The sequence below is a fragment of the Daldinia caldariorum genome (assembly GCF_022478825.1).
Source record: "Daldinia caldariorum strain CBS 122874 unplaced genomic scaffold F4812scaffold_2, whole genome shotgun sequence".
NCBI lineage: Eukaryota > Fungi > Ascomycota > Sordariomycetes > Xylariales > Hypoxylaceae > Daldinia > Daldinia caldariorum.
The window spans coordinates 2345617-2365911 of record NW_025953038.1 but is presented as its reverse complement, the minus strand read 5'-3'; the positions used below and the strand labels follow the sequence as shown (position 1 = coordinate 2365911).

The 20295-nt window shown below is 46.9% G+C and overlaps 6 protein-coding genes across 6 annotated transcripts; 2 read left to right on the top strand and 4 right to left on the bottom strand.

The window, feature by feature from the left end:
* Nucleotides 1-387: 387 nt before the first annotated feature.
* Nucleotides 388-5777, top strand: F4812DRAFT_455794 (kinesin-domain-containing protein; the record flags this gene model as incomplete). Its single annotated transcript, XM_047936882.1, has 4 exons — nt 388-541; nt 621-944; nt 1000-5153; nt 5211-5777. The coding sequence occupies 4 exons, from the start codon at nt 388-390 to the stop codon at nt 5775-5777; spliced, it is 5199 nt and encodes a 1732-aa protein (XP_047794001.1).
* Nucleotides 5778-7724: 1947 nt separating this feature from the next.
* On the bottom strand, nt 7725-8960 carry F4812DRAFT_415106 (Cerato-ulmin hydrophobin family). Its single transcript, XM_047932945.1, has 3 exons — nt 8196-8960; nt 8037-8122; nt 7725-7977 (listed from the first exon to the last, which is right to left on the bottom strand). Exons 1-3 carry the CDS (start codon nt 8362-8364, stop codon nt 7936-7938), a joined length of 297 nt encoding a protein of 98 aa, XP_047794000.1. The 5' UTR covers nt 8365-8960; the 3' UTR covers nt 7725-7935.
* A 1937-nt stretch (nt 8961-10897) lies between these two features.
* Nucleotides 10898-13651, bottom strand: F4812DRAFT_455792 (putative MFS transporter; the record flags this gene model as incomplete). The annotated part of the gene is made up of 11 exons (XM_047936881.1): nt 10898-11464; nt 11530-11604; nt 11676-11686; nt 11759-11803; nt 11925-12192; nt 12303-12387; nt 12675-12834; nt 12885-13059; nt 13110-13141; nt 13209-13247; nt 13315-13651. 11 exons carry the CDS (start codon nt 13649-13651, stop codon nt 10898-10900), a joined length of 1794 nt encoding a protein of 597 aa, XP_047793999.1.
* A 1793-nt stretch (nt 13652-15444) lies between these two features.
* F4812DRAFT_188453 (uncharacterized protein) lies at nt 15445-17215 on the bottom strand. Its single transcript, XM_047930100.1, has 2 exons — nt 17095-17215; nt 15445-17043 (listed from the first exon to the last, which is right to left on the bottom strand). Exon 2 carries the CDS (start codon nt 16798-16800, stop codon nt 15910-15912), a length of 891 nt encoding a protein of 296 aa, XP_047793998.1. The 5' UTR covers nt 16801-17043; nt 17095-17215; the 3' UTR covers nt 15445-15909.
* A 364-nt stretch (nt 17216-17579) lies between these two features.
* Nucleotides 17580-18186, top strand: F4812DRAFT_455789 (40S ribosomal protein S23; the record flags this gene model as incomplete). Its single annotated transcript, XM_047936880.1, has 2 exons — nt 17580-17838; nt 18008-18186. 2 exons carry the CDS (start codon nt 17580-17582, stop codon nt 18184-18186), a joined length of 438 nt encoding a protein of 145 aa, XP_047793997.1.
* Nucleotides 18187-18257: 71 nt separating this feature from the next.
* Nucleotides 18258-20238, bottom strand: F4812DRAFT_188400 (putative para-hydroxybenzoate-polyprenyltransferase Coq2). Its single transcript, XM_047930099.1, has one exon. The coding sequence runs from the start codon at nt 19747-19749 to the stop codon at nt 18523-18525; it is 1227 nt and encodes a 408-aa protein (XP_047793996.1). The 5' UTR covers nt 19750-20238; the 3' UTR covers nt 18258-18522.
* Between the last annotated feature and the right edge of the window lie 57 nt (nt 20239-20295).

The window sequence follows — 20295 nt, the reverse complement described above, 5'->3', positions numbered from 1 at the left end:
ACCACGCGCGACAAGAGAAAATGTACTGGGCAATTTAGCGACGACATCGTGTAATACATGCGAACACAAACGAACGGTTACGAATCTATGCGACGCATGACGTTGGTATACAACAAGCAAGTATCTCGACAGCCTTTCTCTTGGGTTGAAGGGTTTCTGTCCATATTAAAAACGCACTTTTTGGGTGTTTAAGACTTTATGAATATTTGACGAACCTATTTGACTTTCTCGCATCAACATCATACGTTCCACTTTCCACTTTCCACGCCTTCCCTCGACCCCGGATCGACCATCTCTTGGGAACTTCACACAGTAATATCGTATAATCTGGATTGGGTTGGTCCACCACACCTATAGGTATTTACCAGGCCGGTTCTCACCGCCGTTATGGCAACATCTCCTCCCGGATCACCAGGCTTACCACGACCATCAAGCGCCATGAAGCCGGTACCGAGAAGTAGCAGCCGCATGAGCATGAATAGCAAAGCAGGCGGGAGCAGGGCTTCGGATGAAGATGGAGGTCGCACTGCCGTGAAAGTTGGTAAGTAACCCTACACCTCTAGGAGGCCCTCTTAGGTTTGTTCAAACGGCGGATCACAACGCTAATGGTTGACGGGTAGCCGTTCGCGTGCGGCCACCGCTGAAACCTACGGATCCCGGCTATGAGCTGATTCCGCAGCGATTCCAACGTTCTATGGTACAGACCACGTCGGATACGAGCATTTCCATCGATTCACCGCAGGGGAAGAAACTATTCGTTTTCGATCGAGTGTTTGGTCCCGATGTTGACCAAGAAGGAATCTGGGAATACCTGCAAGATAGTATTAGCGCCTTTATCCAAGGTTATAACGTCTCCCTTCTCGCATATGGTCAGTCCGGCGCAGGAAAGTCTTATACGATGGGAACATCTGGACCTCTGCAGCAGGGTGATATGGAGTCCATGGGTAAGCGAAGCCTGATATCGCAACATACTTAACTATTGACATATATCTTGCGTAGGTGTGATCCCACGAGCCGCGATGGCTTTATTCGAGAAGTTAGAAGGTTCTTCGCGAAATTCGAATCGCAGTTCTACATCCCAATTGCGAACGCCAGCGCGATACTCATTGCAAACGCCAACGCCGAAGAGCGAGAAGAATTGGCAATTGAAAGCGACATATGTAGAAATTTACAATGAGCAGCTTCGCGACTTGCTTGTGCCAGACCATCTTCAGCAATATGAGCGGAGCAATGTCACGATTCGTGAAGATCAAAAGGGTAACATCATTCTTACCGGCCTGCAACAGATTGACATTAACTCAGTGGATGACCTTATGAATGCTTTAAACTTTGGTTCGACAATCCGACAGACTGATGCGACAGCTATTAACGCTAAATCTTCGCGTTCGCACGCCGTCTTCAGTTTAAATTTAGTCCAGCGCAAAAACAAATCCCAGAGCTCTCAGGGAGCCAATAAGAGGTTCTCGGTTCCACTAGAGGCCATGACGGGAACCGATACATGGGTCACCACAGACAGCAAACTTCACTTCGTTGATTTAGCAGGTAGTGAACGTCTAAAGAATACTGGCGCTCAGGGTGAGCGGGCTAGGGAAGGTATCTCCATCAATGCTGGTCTCGCTGCTTTGGGCAAGGTTATATCGCAGCTTTCATCTCGACAGGCTGGATCGCACGTGTCTTATCGTGATTCAAGGTTAACGAGACTCCTTCAGGATTCCCTCGGTGGGAATGCCATTACCTATATGATTGCCTGTGTGACCCCGCCGGAATTCCACCTAAGCGAAACCCTGAACACAGTACAGTACGCGCAAAGGGCCCGTGCCATTCAGAGTAAGCCGAGGATCCAACAGGTAGAGGAGGGTGATAAGCAGGCAATCATTGAACGACTAAAGGCCGAAGTGGCTTTCTTGCGCGACCAGATTCGAAACACGGAACGTAGTGGGGGTGAGCGTCGCAATGTTACAACAAGCGAGAAGTCCGAGCGGCAAAACGAACGAGAGTCGGAACTGCAAGATCAGCTCTTGGACATCCAGGAAAGTTACAACAGCCTAAGCCAGCGCCATGCTAAGCTCATTGCCGAAATGGCCAAGGCCCGTGACAACGAAGCTGCCGAAAATCAGTCTCTTGATGATCACGTCGGCGATACAGCAACAGAGAGGTTAAATCGGTCTAATTCGTTTGCTCAGGCTGTCGAACAGGTTGTATTGGAATACGAAAAGACAATACAATCACTGGAGCAGCTACTTACTAGCACACGGGCCACACTCTCCAGCACAGAAACAAGCCTTCTTGAGAAGGAAACTAAATGCGCCTACGTTGAAACCATCAATGCTCAGCTGCAAAAGCGTCTGCAAAAACTGATGGATCGCGAGGCCAGCACGGAGAGTTATCTTCACGACTTGGAAGCCAAGCTTGATGGTCACACATCTGGCGAAGAAAAGAATGCCACCATTGTCCTGGAATTACGCAAGGAGATCGCACGAATCCGAGAGAATGAAGCCTCTTGTGAGGAGTATATTTCAACCTTGGAGGAGAGACTTGCGGAGTCTGATCAAGACCAAGAGTTGATGCAGCGCGAGATTGATCGTCTCGAACAGGTTATTGAACGCCAACGAAGCCTCGGCAAACTCGACAATCTCCTTCACGAACTCGACCATATCCAGCAAGACGGCAAGGAACCCGACGCCCAACCCGAACTAGGAAATGGCAACGGACATCGTCGTACCGTTTCAGAGCGATCGACTAAGAGCCATGCTAGTCGACAAAGCTTAGGCATGAGGGGAACTCTTCCGGAAGTCGCCGAAGGTACCGAGGAAGAAGTCAACGACCAAGATCACCCCGATACTGTTCTTGAACATGAATCCCTCGACAAAGTTATCGAAACGCCAGAAAGGGTGCCCACGCCTACGGATTATCTACCTCAAAGCCCGGCACAAAACAAGTACGTCGCTGACAAACTCGAGTCTGTCACCGAAGAACTCGTTGCTCTACGGGTTGAACATGAATCAACTATCAACGAATATGATATGCTTCACGCGAAATACGAAGAGGCTTTGCGTTCCCTAGCAGAGTTACAAGACCAGGTCGATGAGGCAAGGTACCCAACCCGTCCACGCGATTCAATCATATCTATAACATCTCCGAGCGAGACGAGGCCTCGGAGTTTTTTATCCGAGATGAGGTCAAGCGACGCCAGAGATGGGACACACTTATCGCGATCTCTATCCTCGGAATTATCATCAGCTATGGACTCCCCTACTACTCTCGATATTCCGGAGAGCGAAACCTCCAAGTCTTGTGAGTCCCGGGAGACTCTGATAGCCGATACTTCAAGCGCCGACCACAATGAAGCCCTCACAGCTGAATTGAGGAGGCTCAAAGCATTAGCTCAGGAAAAGCAGGCAGCCGAGAAAGAACTCGCCGATAAGTACGCTCAACTGGAGGAACAGCACCAGGAAACGCTAGACATGGTAGAAGAACTCAAAACCGAAGTAGCCAAGGCCAAATACGCAGAGCCGCCTTCTCCAAGGACGGGTACGCCAGTGATTCGCCGAAAGTCCAGCCAGAATGTGATGACCATTGACCGTGCACATCGATCATTCGCAACGCTCAGAAATATGGCAGCTGAACACTTCGAGGGCCAGCCTGCCGTCATGCAAAACTTCGATCGTAACCTGAATTCTGCCATGCACGAGCTCCATGTTAGATCAGAGCGTATCCAAGAATTGGAGGCTGACATTGCTGCTGTGAAGAAAGAAATGGAGAGCAAGATGACAATAATTTCAGGTTTAACACGTGAACGATCTAGCTTGAAGTCTAGCCCGATAGATATTTCCATGGTTGCTGCATTGAGGGAGCAGCTAGAGAGGAACGAACGACAGCTTCTAGACATGAAAGAGAATCATGCTACTCGTGAAAAACAACTCGTTGACCAGTTGGAGGCTCTGCGCGTTTCGGTCAAGGAGGCTGATGAAGTCAAATCGATGTCAGCGGTCCCAGTACCGGATGGAAACGAACAAGAACGTGAGCTATGTGCAGCCCATGAAGCTAAGATTGCTCATCTTGAAGCCGAACTTGCCAATTGGGAAAGTAAGCACGACGCTGCGTTAAATGCTCTGCAGGCAACCGAGCAGCAAATGAAGAAAACCATCAGCGATCTTGAGGCTGAGGTTGCAGCTGCACATGCAAAGGCCGACGAACCCCGCGCCGAGGCAAAGAGCGATGAAGAATCCGACGAAGCGGAAGCTAAGCACCAAAATCTTGTCGCCACGCTGCGCAGTGAGATTGAGAAGTTCAAGTCGATCGTTGATGGCAATGCTGCTAAAGTAACTCAACTGGAGCAGGCACATGCTCTCGCGAAAGATCAACTGGAAGAAGCTTTCAAAGCGCGAGATATTGCTTCTGCAGAATCGCGTGGCTATCAGGAACTTGTTAGCCGGCTCGAAATTCAGATTGCAGAGCATGAGAAAACACTCCGTAATTACGAGCAAAACCTTGCTCAGCTCCACGACGAGCACGCCAAGGAAATTGAGGAAATTCGAACCAGCTCCAAGGAGGAGTACGACGCGCAAATCGATATCCTTATGTCGGAACATGCCGAAAACATAAAATTACTGGAAAGCGATGTCACGGAAGCACGCGATGGGCTAATGAAGATTGCTACTCAAGTTGCTTTTGCCTTGGGCCTTGATATAAGCGTTGACAAGATCAGCGAACGTATTGAGGATTTGATTGCGGATCAAAAGGCCTTGAACATTGAACAACAGAAGTCCGTCGAGCTTGAAAGTCATATCGATGAGCTATCGGCGATTAATAACACGATTATGCGTGACCTTGAGACCGTGAAATCTTCGTTGAATGACATACTCCATCCTGACGGCGAGGATACCAAGAACCCCTACTCCTCTATAACGGAGCAGCTTACAGCCCTGAAGAAACGAATGCATGATCTCGAGAACAAGAATAAGAAACACTCTCGTCTAGTGGAGGAGTTAGAGGACCAACTGCAGACTAACTACGACCAAGCTCAACTCACCAATAACAGATTGTCTACACTCCAGTCTGAGCGCAATATGCAGCTAGAGGAGGCTAATGCAGCTAGAATCAAGGCGCAGACGGAGTTAGAAACTGTCCGGGAGGAAATGGTGGCACTGCAGGTAAGCTTATTTTACATATACCTGATCACTTGTAATAGTAGACTGACACATATCTAGGCCCGTATTGATGAGCTTAGCGCTGCCGAAGGACCAAAGCGGACCGATTCTACGAGCTCGCAGGTCCGCAAGACATCATCTATCATATCTTTGCCGTCACCACCACCCGCCATTCCTCTTCCCCCTCTACCACCCAATGGTACAACTTCGCCAACTCAAGGCGTTCCAGCAACGCCAACAGGTGGCCGGCCAGCTAGCCATGACGTCGCTTTAGCCCAGATCCGAGAAGACCAGGAGGCACGCATACAAAGCATCGAGAGACATTTGAAAGCTGAAAGGCAGCTTACTGCTACATTGGAAGAAGCTTTGACGGATCTTGAAGCCCAGTCTAAGAAGATGAAGGCTGACTGCGAAGCCTGGAGGAAACGCGCCCAGGAACTTGAGGCTGAAGTCAAAGAGCTTAAGGAGCGACCCCAACAAGACAACCGATGGCGTGATAGCCTTCATCAGATCGAGGAAGAGCGTAAGAAGCGCCAAGACGCCGAGAGGGCTAGAACCCATCTGGAAGAGCGTATGAACGCTATCAACAACAAGAAAAAGAAGAAGGGCAGCCTCAACTGCTTTTAGTCGCGAGGTTGGCATAACGTGCCTCTAGCCAGCTTCTGCCAGCTGCGTTTATGTAGGCGTATCTTCATGCTCCCAATCACGCCATTTGATTTGGGAACTTGTTCTGTATTGTTTTTTACCAGGCACATAGTGCACGTCTGGCGAGGCGTTTCGGGAGTTCAATACTTCACTTCTTCACTTCGCGTCATGTTGTACATGTTGTACTTTGTATTTGGAGATGTTTGCGGTGTTTTACCGGCGGAAAAAGAAAACGCCACCATATACCCTTGCGGTCTTCCCTTTCAAGTTTTAATTAGTCAACCCCCGATATTCTCTACGGCAGACAACGAATGATCTGGATGGGATACGAAATGAATCGTTGCTAGGATGTGTTTATGGGATAGTTATTGCTGAAGGAACTGTCGGTCGTTGAATTTTCCCGATTCTAGCAGGCTCCTCTTTGATGCTGTGATGTGTAAAGGGGTTGGACGAGAGATTTATAACTAAGTACAGCAGACCCTCTTGAGAGCTGAAATACCACAGAACTTCCTTTATCTTCGATCTAACGTGCTTGTAGTTATTCTCCGTGGTCAATGTTGTCTTCCTTATGTTGATAACTTATAGTGGGATGTTACTGTAGAGTTAGTTACCTGGAACTAAACGCGATTATGTATTATTGCATCTGTTAGATTTATTATGAAATGTATCCTTTGCGAATACACGAAGAGCCGCTATTATTTTATTACCTTAGGTAGAAATTTTAGACACGACGGTTGCCGTAATATCCGATTCTTGAAATGTAATAAAATTAAGAAGTGTGTATCTCAAAGCTCTATGCGATAGCTGTCATGGATCAGTTAATAGGTGTCGTATTGAAGCTAGAAACTCATCTTACCTTACGCAATAACAACAGCGTAATCTCCGAGAGGTTACACAAGTAGAAAAGAGCTCTCAATCTTTTCCATCCCTTGCGTTTGGTACTAACCGTGAGATGTACCTGAAAAGGGGTGCATTGGACAAGCAAGGAACATTTGGTTGTAGGCCGAGTCTAAGTACCTTAGCTTATTGTGTGATATATTCATGCTCATGTTGCAGATATAGCCTGTATTTTGTTGTATACTTAGCATGGAGTAGAACATATGTGCATGCAATCTTTGACCGGTGGTCGCCCCCTAGGCACCATGTGTCCATTGTGCCCAACAGCTGGGATAGATTCACCAGGAGGAAAGTTACATGTATCACAGTCCGAGTGCTTAGATCTTATACACTTAATTCATACTTGTTCCGCGCAGCCGTCGCGCTCCAGAATAGCTACCTATATCTCCGGATGTAGATGGACTAGGCGTTACACCGTACCTATGATTCTAGTAAGGCCGAAAGAGAGTAGTACTTAACCTTCATTTCACACCGACCAGATATGGAAACAAACCTATCCCTTTTACGATGACGTCGAAGCTAGTGACTTCCCCTACAGCCAGCATAGTGGCAAATCCAACTGGCAGGGAGATATCTCGGCAAACCTATCCCTTCTTTCAAACAGTTGAACATGTGATTTTATAGATTTATTTTTCTTCATGGACCCATAATTCATAACCCTTCACCTGGACGGATCATCAGGAATGTGGACAATTTATTCGTTCCGTAATGTTCCCGTCTATGTGTAGCCCGTTAGAGTTTTCAAGGCTGACAAATCCACTCGACATCTTCATCGATAAACTGTGCCACTTATTCGTGGGGCAGGCTTCGACCTCCGCTGGACCGGTGAGGCGCAGTGTCTTTCGGCAGTGGAATACCTGCATATAGTCTGCCTACAGATACAGCCTCACCTTACAGGGCGAGCCTCTTTACTCTATGGAGCCTAGGTCCCATGCAGTTGAACACTCAAATCTCGAGATAACTAATCGTGTACAATACGAACTATAAGATGTAGTACTTTCAAATACAATCACGTAATAACTCAAGTAAACCCTTTGAAGACGAAAGTGTTCGTTTCAATTGATGTATATAGGTAATTAAATAGGTTTAAGGAGTGACAATCCATCACAACTGCTTGGTCACATCTTCAAAAGCCGCAGCCCAATCCGAGAAACTAGTAAGTCGAATATTGTCGTGAAGGGAAACAGCTTCCATCAGAATGTTGCCTTTTTCCAGAACTCTCGCGTTGCAATCTTCATATCTCTTAGATGCCAATAGGGGTCTGGCAGAGAATGCTCTGGCCAAGCTGTAGAGACTCGTTAGTATGCGAGTAATTGTGAAGCTCGTTAATATTCGGGTACTTACGATAGGGAGAACACAGCAGCGAGCTCGCTGTCCAGCGGCAGCACAGATGCCCTTGAAGTCTTCCGCGCTGTAGGGAACCTTGCCAGCTGTTGTAGAAGCGTGGTTAGTTAAGTGTATATAATCGCTCAGTTGATGTAAAAATTCAAGAAATGGCCTTACGAGAATGGCAGTCCAGATCAGCTACACCAAGGACATCGGTAGCACAGCACTGAAGAGAGTTGTGGAGACCGCTGCAAGCGTCATAGGATCCATCGGGGTATCCGCGCTTGGCAGGACTGGCGGCGGCGGCGGTAGCCAGGACAGCAACGAAGAGAGTAGAGATCTGCATTTTGATGGTGGTTTGGGGTTTCTGGAACTTGAAGGCTCGGTGAATGTGTAAGAAGCAGAAGTGATGGTTGATCTGTTTGTGAAGATGGAACTGGTTGATGATGGTGGAAAACCTTAGATGAGTTGGGAGGATTACGACTTCTTATAGTCGACGGTAGTCTCTCCTTCTTACTTATGACCAGGGCTTCTAATGGTCAAGGCTTTTCGGCGTGGTTTTGCCAACATCGTGACTCCTTGCAACGTAGCGGTGACATGGACAAAACCAGCACAGTGACCCAGAATAATTCACTTGACGCTGATGGGGAACAGTCGTCAGCCTATTAGCCTCAGTCTTGGAAAGTAGCTAACCAAACGATAGAAACAACTCCCGTACAAGCAGATGAAGAGTTGAATGCACAGCACATGGGTATGTGTCGTCGGTTCTTCTTACTCAATAAGGTAAATGATCATCACTAAAACTCTATGGAGTTGATTTGAAGTGTCTCTTACATAGAGCAAACCCTGAATGGTTTAAGGAAAATAACCAATGAGAGACAACTACGACAATGATTCTAGATGTTGCAATCAGATGTTGCAATTTCCTGTACCAGCTTTACCTCCTTAGGATGTATCACTAAACAACTTTATAGATGACGTCGATTGTAGTCTCTATGTTTCATTTAACCCGTTATTTGACCATACTACTAGGTATCAACTAGGTACGCAAGCAGCCAAGACTGTGGCCAATGTACTGGAGCAGTTTAGTTGGAAGGCACATATTTTACCTCGGGTGTATTGAATGTTAGAATAGTCCTTGTATGTAAGTTCAAAGCTACCCAATGCTTATACAGGTGCCTATTCCTGTTCGATGATTTCATGTCATACAATAGAGATTTAGCGGTCAAATCTTCACTACCTATCCAAACTCCTATCTTCCATACCGACCTACTCAAATCCCAGGAGAAAGACCAGTGCATTGTCCATTGCAGACCTCGTATAATAAGCTACCCGTATGAAGACTGTACAATGTAATAGTACCTAATGTATGTACGTGTGCCTGGCTAGACAGGGTTTGTTCAGCTATAATGTCACCCCCGCAAATTCCTAGCCCTATGTACGTGCTTAGGTACCTAATAGTAACTATCTTCATAATAATTGTTAATAATAATCTTATCATCTCCTCCCGGCATAATTATGTTACAAGGTTTCAGCCGCAAAGCCTGTGTTGTCTTTAGTAACTACATAATACACTACTTCCTTGGGGTGTATAAAAGATCTTGGCAGCCGTTCATAGGTTGGTTAATACAATTCTCCACCGACGGATCTGAGCTGAACCAGATCTGACAGGAGCTTGGGTAAAATTTTAGGGTTTGAGCGTGTAGCGAAAATCACGCCAGCCAAACGGATGGCTGATGCGGCCGCGTGAGGCGGAGTGACAGGGCCAGTTGAATCTAGAGCAATCTGCGTACCAGTTCTTCTTTACCTACTTCGAAATTACTCACAAATCAGTAATATGATATTACCCCTATACCTAGTTGGTGAGTTAGCGTATAGGCCGTAAGGAAATAAGATATTTCCGTAGTGAATTTTTTCGTATTTTTTCATGAACCTATTGAGTTTTTTTAAGGCTTCTACTTGTGGGCCTATCCACGTAATCTTCATATCTTGCGTTCTATTCTGGAGAAGTACGCGTACCTAAACACTATGTACGTGTGATGTTAGCGCATCGCGGGCTGCAAGCTGTGCAAGCTATTTCCCCTGTTTTAATATACGCAGCTGATTCCATTGTGGCAAAGGTCTGCCAAACAGGCTCTGAGTGGACAGCTTTGTGCATAGCACTATGGAACGGGACGCTGAAAACCTTCCGGGGAGAAAGTTGGGACGATATGCGGCAATTCATGCCGATGTCATTTTCCTTAGTCTTGGATGCTTGACCGCGGAACTCGGCCGCCGGGAGCCTTAAAGAAAAGATCGGTCTGCCGAATCACCATTGGACACCCAACCTACAAATTAATTTGCGAAAATAAGCTTGGAGGGGACCTTGTTACCGTGCTCTGCTCCAAATCACACAGAAATAGTAGGGTTTCTCCCTCATTTCATCTCTTGGGTGGTAGCGAATCCGGTCACAAGCCCTGTTAGGCTCATCGGTCCAGCGGCAAAGTTCAAAAGACTTTGAAGGTCGTCGCTCTTGAGTTTTCTGTTGAGATGAGTTAGCGTCCGGAAAACCCGCGGCCTGCAGAAGCTGCATTAGTTGCGCAACTAATAAGTTCGGCACCTGACTTTCGTTAAGAAAATAGGAAAAAACAGGAGACAATATGATGAGTTCAACTGTTCACGTGAATCGTGAATCATTTCTTGAAAAATCTCGTGTTTATCTCATAAGTCATCAAGGACATATGCTTTGAAGAAAAAAAAAAGCCGTCTAGATTATACGTGTAGGGAGGTACTATTTACGTGTATTGTTGGGGTATGATTTGGTCTGGACCAGAGAGGAGACCTTCTATGGAGTCGAGCTCACCATCTTGCAGTTATCCGTGTCCTGGGTAATCCTAACATTAATGTGTGGTGACCTCTCGAATGCTCCGAAAATGAAACCTTGCAAGCCATGTCTGCGACAAAAATATTCTAATCCTCTTCCCCCATACCATGAAGATTATGAGAACAAGATTATTCGCTAATAGCACGCCGGCAAAGATCCCGGACATGACAACACCATACCCAGATTCCAATACCCAGGTCAGCACTTTCAGGCCAAACCCGAAAGAGATAATTTGTTTTCCTATGTTCATAGCAATGAGCATCTCAGACGTGTTAGCGTAATAAGAGTCAACTGCATATGCAAGCGTAAAGGAGAAATAAAAATATGCGGCCCAGTAATTCATCGCCCCTCCAATGAAAAAGCATATCCAATGTAAACCTCGCTCTGCCGTTAGTCCGTACAGAACGATTCCTGCAGGTCCAACAATCATTGGAATTGTCATGACGCCCAAGCGCATTTCGGCCTCCCGAATTCCATTGTTTCGTTTCGTAAAGAAAGCAGCAAGCCTGTCTGACGATGAGGTAAAAGGGACAGCAAGTCCGTAACCCACGATAGCAGCAAGGGCGAAGAGTCCCGAGTTGGTCTATCATTATTATACGTGAGTCAAAACCCAAGTGGTTGGATAATTCTTTTACAAAATCAACTTACCACTGTCCAGTTATAAGGTGGCGATGTAATAACAATCGGAAACGTATACGAAAAAGACAGGGCCGATAAGCCAATCTACTGCACGTTAACACGTCGATGTTACCTCGTAATTATAGAACTACTCCTTCAAGGGGATAGATTGTTACTATAAGACGTACTGCAAATAAGTTAGCATTCATAGTAAGCCAAGGGGTATAATACCCAATAAAAACCCGGCTTTCACACTTACCATTGATTCCAAACGTCGTGATAACCCAGAGTGATTGGGGAACAACTTGGATGGTGTCAGTACTTCTTTTGGTAATGCAGCCAGATGCTTCGGAATGGGACGTCGTCGCTCCCGAAACGACTAACAAAGGGAAAAGGGATCCTCATACGAAAATAAGTAAACGAACGGATCATTGTAGTGAAAAATGGAACGTTGGAATCAATCCTTCCCCGCAAACTCAATGTTTCTAGGACGCTTTTACGCGGTGGAACAATAAGGTCAACATGCTGGGTCCCCTTTTCAATCTCATGGGCACGTTCCTTTTCGGGTTCGTTTGGTGGCGTGGAAGGTGTCACGAGGACTCGGCGATCATAGGACGTCTCTTCGACAAGGATGAAAGCTAGTATAAGCAATGCTATGGCGAACGCAAATTCCACGTAGAAGAAAAGTCTCCACTGATGGACAACGTGTTAGTAGTTGCATCTTTTGGTGGCGAGTTGGGAGACGCTCTAATATCCCATGGATATAGGCCCGACAAGGGAGAAGAGAATTTGATATTACATACGCCGTAGCCGCCAGAGAGCATATACCCAGCAGGCAATGAAGCAAGAGTACCGAGACATAGACAGACTGCTAACTTTAGAGATGTACTAAGCAAAAAGGGGATAGATACTATGCTTGATACCTGTATAGTATCCAATACGTTTGCCCCTTTCATGTAGAAAGAAAATATCATTGACTAGCTGTACTGGCAATGCTTCGCATACTATTTTAATATGAAGGCGTTATATTAGTACTCATCTAATTGATAGATTCATGAGGTTTTGGTGTATTCTATAAGCTGATATATTCAAATGTGGACTTAAAAATAGAGAGGGTTATTTTGCTTACTGCTAGATATTAGTTACTGTATAAAAGTATTTCAGGTGAAACTTACCCGCAAGATCCAAAACCGTGAACTACACGAGCTACCATTAAACCGCCGAATGAAGTACATTGTGATGCCCCTATCAAACCAGCAGCAAATGTAACGAGTGAGAACAGCATGACTGGTCGGCGGCCATACTTCAGGTATAAGGGCACAAAAATTAAGGAACCTTCATTGTATTAACGCTGCTTTCTTTCACCTTTCATGGGGACCACATACCAAAGCCAAAAGCGAGGTTGGGATAAGATACAAGTTCGGACGCCATAGCTGGCGAAATATCAAACTCTTCAGCCCAGATATCGATGTATGGTGACGGGCCAATTATAGCTGCGTTTGCAAGAAAAGAATAAAACGAGCAAATAATAAGAATCATCGTCTTCTTAAAACTGGACCACTATGACCACGTTAGAACATGCCCCTATTCACATTTTCGTAGAAACAGACCTGTAAAGGATCATTGGGGTCCTCAGCAGGGACTTTGATAACGTTAGTAAACAGAATAAAGCCAATTAAAGATGTAATGGGCCTGGGGAGCGGAATCACCTGGAAAGAGGGCCATGCCATAGCCCGTATCGTCGCCCTCTACGAAGTGCCACAAGACATCGAGTCAGCGTCAGAACGTCGGAAAAAAAACTATACAGCGACATACCAGCGACTTGTAAATTCACTGTTCCTGGTATACCTTCCTCCTTCGCGTGACTATGCACAAGGTGGCTTCTACTACGGGCAGCAACTTTCGAAGACATCGTAGACCTGTTGGGCGTTACCAGGGCCTTGGAAAGCCAAGATAGGAGGTCAGATTTAAACGCGGGGAAAGACGCGGTTGATGCTAGCGAGTAGTCTGTGATACGTATGTCGTACGGTTTTCTTTCAAGATTGTATCCTTCACGATCTGATCTCTCATCCGCCAGGATCACGGTTCCTAGCCAAAACTGCGGAGGGTCCTCGACCGTCCGTCTATTAAATCGCGGGGAAGCTATCAACATCCAGGGTCGTATCGCTGTCCATAATAGGAATTATTATATCTGGCATCTTAGCGGTGCGGAGAGGCCATATTAATACAGCCGAAATCCTCCAACCGAGGACTTCCACTGGGAATCTGCTTTTTTTTGGCAACGACGTTTGCTATCGCGAGAGATGCCTTGCTGGGTAGAAATAACTCCTATGATTACCCTGCGCCGACCCAAATACTAGGGATAAAGTCTGGATGCTGGGTTCGTCGACATATGCAGTATATTTTGCTATGATTTTAATCACGTTATGGCTACTAGCTTGTTCCATATATACCTACCTGGTACTTATTTGCGTTTAATTCGACTACAATTCGCCTACCTTAGGTACCTGTTATATACCTATATAACACGGCCACTTATTATGTTTCTTTGCTCCATAGGATAGATATAACCTAAGCAAAGCGAATATAGCGTGGAAGATACTCTACATATAAGAGAATTTACACAAAAGAGAATTTCCCGAAGAACTGACAGTAAGTGGCATGGCGCACGGGGCCGCTGTGCCCCGAGCGCTTACAGTGCCTCGGCCGGACGGTTCGGTAAGAAAACGTGACCAGCCAGTCAGGATACTAGGCCGACTTTGGAATAGCACGTATAGATGAGCCCAGGGAGACAGACAGTTCCGAAAATAAGTAAAAAATAAAAGGAAAGTTCTTTGAATCTGACCTTTACGGAAGAGCCGGAGGCCCGTTTCGGAGTGGTGTGTTTAACATACTACCCAAGTAAAATAAGAACGCTTACTTCTATTTGGCTTGACTCCCCGACGGCTTGATGCCCTGTCTCGAGGAGCATGCTTTTTTTTGATCTCGCTTAAGTGGTCTGGTCTGTTATCGTAAGACTGGTAGGTTATTATATCAGCATGTCAGTGTACCTTACATAGAATTCCAATTATGCTGAGGCATAGTTTTTGGAAATTGCGTCCAAAAGACGAAAGTACTTATTCCTGGTCTATAATTCATCCTCTTCTGGTTTATCTGATCCGGTTGTCGGCCGTCGTAGAGGAAGTACAAAGTAGGAATCGGTCGAATAAAATCATCGTGATGCATGTGCTGGTAATGAAGTTCGCCAAGACGTTAATTCTCTGCTGCCAGGTCCCACGAAGCCCGGAATCTAACGGTCATGGTGTTCGCTCATTGGTAGAATTTGATCTTATCACAGCTTTACCATGCCTAAAAGGGTCGACATGGTATTGCTGCGTCCCCGACTCCGAGTTCACAGCGGCCGGCGGTGAGAGGCCCAGGGGTTGGGGAGTTGACCCAACCCCTCCAAATTGGATCCAGAATGGACGAATTGTCCAATGAAATAGCTAGAGTCTGCCTCCCAACCTCGATTAAGTCTTGACCGTAACTCTATCAATAATGAGGGGTGGCGAGATGCATCGTGCCCGCATGCGCAAACTAGGACCGATCTAAGGTAAGAAATATGCATGTGTATGAAGAGAAGCGTATGTGTATAAAAGCTCAAAGACCCTCTCTGGGCAACGAGACGTTTTCTTTGGAGGATCTAGGGGCTTTTTTTTGCCTTACCCAACATCACCAAACCCAACCAACCAACTTCCACCTATTTTTGTCAGCCGTCAAGATGTTCTCCATCATTGTCGCTGTCATGGCCGCCGTGGCCATTGTCTCCGCTACTGCGGAGGTGACTGTGAGTCTCGAGCGTTCTTCTGCCCTACGGAGATCTACGTACTGACTGGAGTTATCAGATGCCGCGGGGCCCAGTCGAGTCTGCTTGACTACTGGTAGGGGTTAGGGATGTATTCCCGACCCCTACCCAGGACAACCCACAGATCCAATCTGTATCCATAAGGCAAGACGAAAGTTTGGGTATTGGATAACAAAGGACTCAGCTGGGACTGAGATGTAGGCGTGTGGAGTGATTATACATATTATGAGCAGGACACGCGTTATGAGAAACGAATCTTAGGCCCAGCAGGTGGAGCAATGTTAAGGATACCCTATGATGAAGATTTATATCTCGAGTGGCTACTGGTACAAGCCATCCATTCCTCAACCATCATGCACTAACTAGGTTAGCAAGTTGTTGCTGGTGTGTTAGCAGCCTCTTCAGGCCAATACAATCCCCTTTGTCGCTTTAAGTACCAACGCCGATCGCCCAATGCATAAGTGAAAACCCTCGTCCAATATCGTTATGCTTGAATACCCATAGCAGATCGATGAGCGGGTCATCAGATCTTCGTAACGTATATGCACAATTCTAGGATGTCCTGTTTAGACCTTTGCGTTATCCAGGATAGCGCTGTCGCCCCAGATATTACGCGTTTCTTCCTCGACAGCTCTCATGGCGATAGCCACTTCTTCTAATTTTTCAACAACATCCCTAACCCCCTGGTCTATCTTGGAAAAATAGCGATCGTTCGCCTCTCTTCTATTTCTCGCTAGAAGGATATCCTTCTCTGTTTCTTCTTCGAGCTTAGCGCCTAGCCGCTCGCGGCCAGTCCCACTACTACCGGGTCGTGCACTGCCTGTACCTACTGTGCTTTTCGCTCCTTCTGTATAGGTACCTTCTACCGCTGCCTTTCCGACGCTCGAGGATATCGTAGGACCAAGGGCTGCCCCGGTAGCGGTCGCGCCAATCTCACCTAAAGCTCCCTTGAGGTTTGGCACCTTGTTAGCCGCTGCGGTTTCGATTGAGTCGTCGGCTTCGCTTCTCGCCCATGCTTGCGCCAGCTTAATTTGGGCGGCGCGCAACTCGGCGAGCTTGCGATCATGTTCCGGTCCGAAAACGTGGGTACCTCCACTCGCTGAAAGTTCCACCTCTTCTAAAGTTGCTTGCATCTCAGCCCACAAGGCGTCGGTTCTATCGGCGGTGCGCGTAGAATCCGCAGTTTGGAGTCGGCCAACGTGGGCGCGATTTCGTGTATTCAATAACGAGCCCGTTCGCGCAAGGGAAGTGGTAGCTTGGGACTGCTGTATAGATGCGCCGCTGGTATTTGCTCGTTTGCTGGACATCGAAGGAACAGCAGCAGTAGGAGGGACTGCCGGGCTGGCAGCCATGGCTCCTGATAGCGAGACATGTGAAGTTGTTGAAGAAGGATGGAGGAATAACCTGGGAGGTTCGCGAGCTTTGGAATTGCTCCGTGTTAACTTGAGGTTATCCATCGCTACATTTTGCCAGAATGACAATGCGATTTACTTATCAACACAATCACTTTCAAATACGAAGTAGCCCTGCTAAGAAGAATGAGCTAGGTAGGTTATTGCAATTGGCGAATATGACTGGTCAGTTTTGAAGTTGCCTATGAAAAGATGCGAAAAGCGCATACCTGAGGTACCTATGGACCTGACGCGTCATGGTTCGACATTAGAAGGTGGCTTTGATGAATTATTCATGTTTGATGTAACCTCAGATAACTCAGCCACCCTGCCACCTTGAGGTTGGTACGTACTTCGTACATGTAGATATGAGGTATGTACCTAGGTATATAAGGTACGTACCTTAGCTGTCTAATGTTCGCAGCTGCTTACTAAGATTAGGTAAACCACAAAATGGACTGGCTAGATTTTTTGAGACCCGCTTTAAATCATTTAGCATTCCCGCCACAGCTGGAGACTAGGGCGAGGAAACCCTTAGCAATTATTTTCGACCTCTGGTCTGTGGAAAAAATTAACCGAAGAAACATCACATCCACGAACCGCTAGCCAATCTATCCATCCATCCAAGCAAGACTTCAAACACCCATTTTCTAGCGATACCACATACAAATCGGTAAGTTTTAATTCCTCATCAATGATCGATCTTCAATAGTTTTTGGTCTTAGCCAATACGTTGCTGCCGATTTTTTAAACCTTGTCATCCCTTCAACGACGATAAACAAAAAATTTTTCACACCTCGAAATCTTGAATTTGCTGACCGTGCGACCTCTCTGCGACAGCAATCATGGGTAAAGGAAAGCCTCGTGGACTCAACGCAGCCCGCAAGCTGCGGATGCACCGAAAGGAGCAGAAGTGGGCTGATCTCGGATACAAGAAGCGTGCTCTCGGTACCGCTTTCAAGTCGTCGCCGTTCGGTGGTTCCTCCCACGCCAAGGGAATCGTCCTCGAGAAGGTCGGTGTCGAAGCCAAGCAGCCTAACTCTGCCATCCGAAAGTGTGTCCGTGTACAACTCATCAAGAACGGAAAGAAGGTTACTGCTTTCGGTACGAAACCCCCTTACTTCAACTGCTCCCTACATATATACTCTACCCGCGATTAGAAAAGTTTAACTAGCCTACCTAAACGGCTAGTCCCACGAGAAAGAATATCTATCTAGGAACGATAATTTTGGGGATCCTCAGTGCGAATTTGCTAACGCCATGTGATTTCTAGTCCCCAACGACGGTTGCTTAAACTTCGTGGACGAGAACGACGAAGTCCTACTTGCCGGTTTCGGTCGTAAGGGCAAGGCCAAGGGTGATATTCCCGGTGTGCGATTCAAGGTCGTCAAGGTTTCCGGTGTTGGTCTGCTAGCTCTGTGGAAGGAGAAGAAGGAGAAGCCGAGATCATAGATGCTCGGTCGGGGACGAAGGAAATTGAGGAAAACGTGCAACGAGAGAAGGTTCATTGGGCATGCGGAGTCGATACGGCTTGCTTTGTTTCATCACGGCATCATAGGTTCGGGCCTTGATACTCTTTCACAGGCGGACGAGATCCATAATAGAGATTCAGCGTCGCCAAAGTAAATACCCGCAATCCTCTTAGTTTTGTGATGCTCGTGATGATTCCATGTGAAAATTCATGGGTTGGATTGGAGTGTACACTTCCTATTATCTAAGGACCCTCTATCCTGGACCTGAAGTCTAACTCTAATATATACAAAAATAAGTATACAACATTGTAGAAGCCTAGTTCTCTAAGGACTTGGTCTCGTTGTCGGCGTATTTTAATAGGTAGTCAATCCCGAGACCGAGACTGATTGCACCTCCAGTGATCCAACATCCATTAACAAACCACCACCAGCAGTCCTTCACGCTCTTAAGATTGACTCTCTTTATCATCCAACCTAAAGTCAGAGCTGCGCCGCCGCAGCTGAACATGTAAAAAGCTGGCCCTGCGCCTGCTGTCATACCCGCAGCTCCGAGGAGGCCTACCTGCACAACGGCTAGCCCGGATAATACCTTCTTTGTATCAGCGTCATGCTTGAGGGCAATGCTTTTGATACCTGCCTTGGCGTCGTCTTTGATATCCATATGTGCGTATATCATGTCGTACAGCACGGTCCAGGACACGTTGCTCGCGTACAGCAGAGCAGCGGCACTCAGGGCGGCGCTGTTCGACAACAGGTCTACCCCCAAAGCCGGAAATCCCATAATAGCGCCCCAGGAGAAAGTCAGACCCAGGACGAACTGCGGATAATACGTCACACGCTTGGCGAGCGGGTATGAAGCCACGAACAGCAAGCTGGGAATGCCATAGAAGAGACATGGAGTCGGGAATTGCAACAGGATCCCGAGACCGGTGAGGAGCTGGGCACCCGTATATGCTAAGGCGTTGAAGGGCGTGATGGCGCCGCGTGCTATAGGCCGGTGCCGCGTGCGAGTTACGTGCGGGTCTAAGTTCCGGTCCCAGAGATCGTTGATGGAGCACCCGGCACCGCGCATGACGAGGGCACCGGCGAAGAAGAGCACGGCGGTCCCGATAACAGACAATGGGGTGGCCGCGGGGGTGGCCAGCGGTGCGGCCATTAGCGTTGAGAACAGGCACGGGAAAAACAGATAATACGTTCCCGTGGGCTTGTCGATCCGGATGAGTTCCGCGTAGGGAACCCACGATCGAGGAAGATGGGAGAGGATGCCCGACGTGGGCGGCGAGTAGGGCTCCGGGATGGCTGCTGAGGATGGCGAGTCAATGGTGTGAGCTCCTCGCTGGCTTGTAAGTTGAGAATGAGGTACTGGGATTAGCTGCCTCGGCTTCAGAAAACTGAGAGCTGCTGAGGCTGATGTCCCCCTTTGAAGGTAGTACGAGACACCTCTGGAGACATGATGAAGTTGTCTCGATAGCCTTGGAATTGGAGTCAATAAGCTATGGGACAGAGGACACTTCGTCCCTCTAGATATAGGGAGCCGGTGCATCCTGCTCGGGGGTGTAGGTATCGACTTCTAGTGACTTGTTAGCTGGGTTTCTTGTAAGAGGTGAAGGCTTCGATTTAGTATTGACTAATGGGACGGAGACGATATAAGTTTGAGAAGCTCTATAATGAGAAGAAATATGATATATGTATGCTACACGGATCAAATTGAATTTCTGGTATAGAATACTGATCTTATACTGTTTAATAAACCCATCTGATTTTTCTTTCTCTTTTCTCTTTTTTTTGACAACGAACTACTTATTTTTCATTATTTTTTCGAGTAGTGAATTACTTTCTATGGGTAAGGTGAAGTAAAGGAATCAACACCCACCTTCGCAAGTGAAACGAAAATACCTGTTACCGCAAGCTCATAATCATTCTATATCCTGAATCAAGTTATGTTGAAATGCTGTTGGATATTTTGAAGAAACCTCTTAAAGTTTCTTATAAGTCCCGGATTTGTACATATCTAACCTAAAGGGCGTGTGCATGTACCGAGTCTACCGTGATGGGTTAGGTTACCTAAAGTACATTTACTATGTACAGA

Excerpts from the sequence above, each read along its gene's own strand:
- F4812DRAFT_415106 (XM_047932945.1), bottom strand. The coding sequence starts at position 8,364 with ATGCAGATCTCTACTCTCTTCGTTGCTGTCCTGGCTACCGCCGCCGCC. Across the intron at positions 8,123-8,195 it reads TGATCTGGACTGCCATTCTC|CTGGCAAGGTTCCCTACAGC; the intron begins GTAAGGCCATTT and ends CTTCTACAACAG. Across the intron at positions 7,978-8,036 it reads GCTGCTGTGTTCTCCCTATC|CTTGGCCAGAGCATTCTCTG; the intron begins GTAAGTACCCGA and ends GAGTCTCTACAG.
- F4812DRAFT_188400 (XM_047930099.1), bottom strand. The coding sequence starts at position 19,749 with ATGCACCGGCTCCCTATATCTAGAGGGACGAAGTGTCCTCTGTCCCAT.
- F4812DRAFT_188453 (XM_047930100.1), bottom strand. The coding sequence starts at position 16,800 with ATGGATAACCTCAAGTTAACACGGAGCAATTCCAAAGCTCGCGAACCT.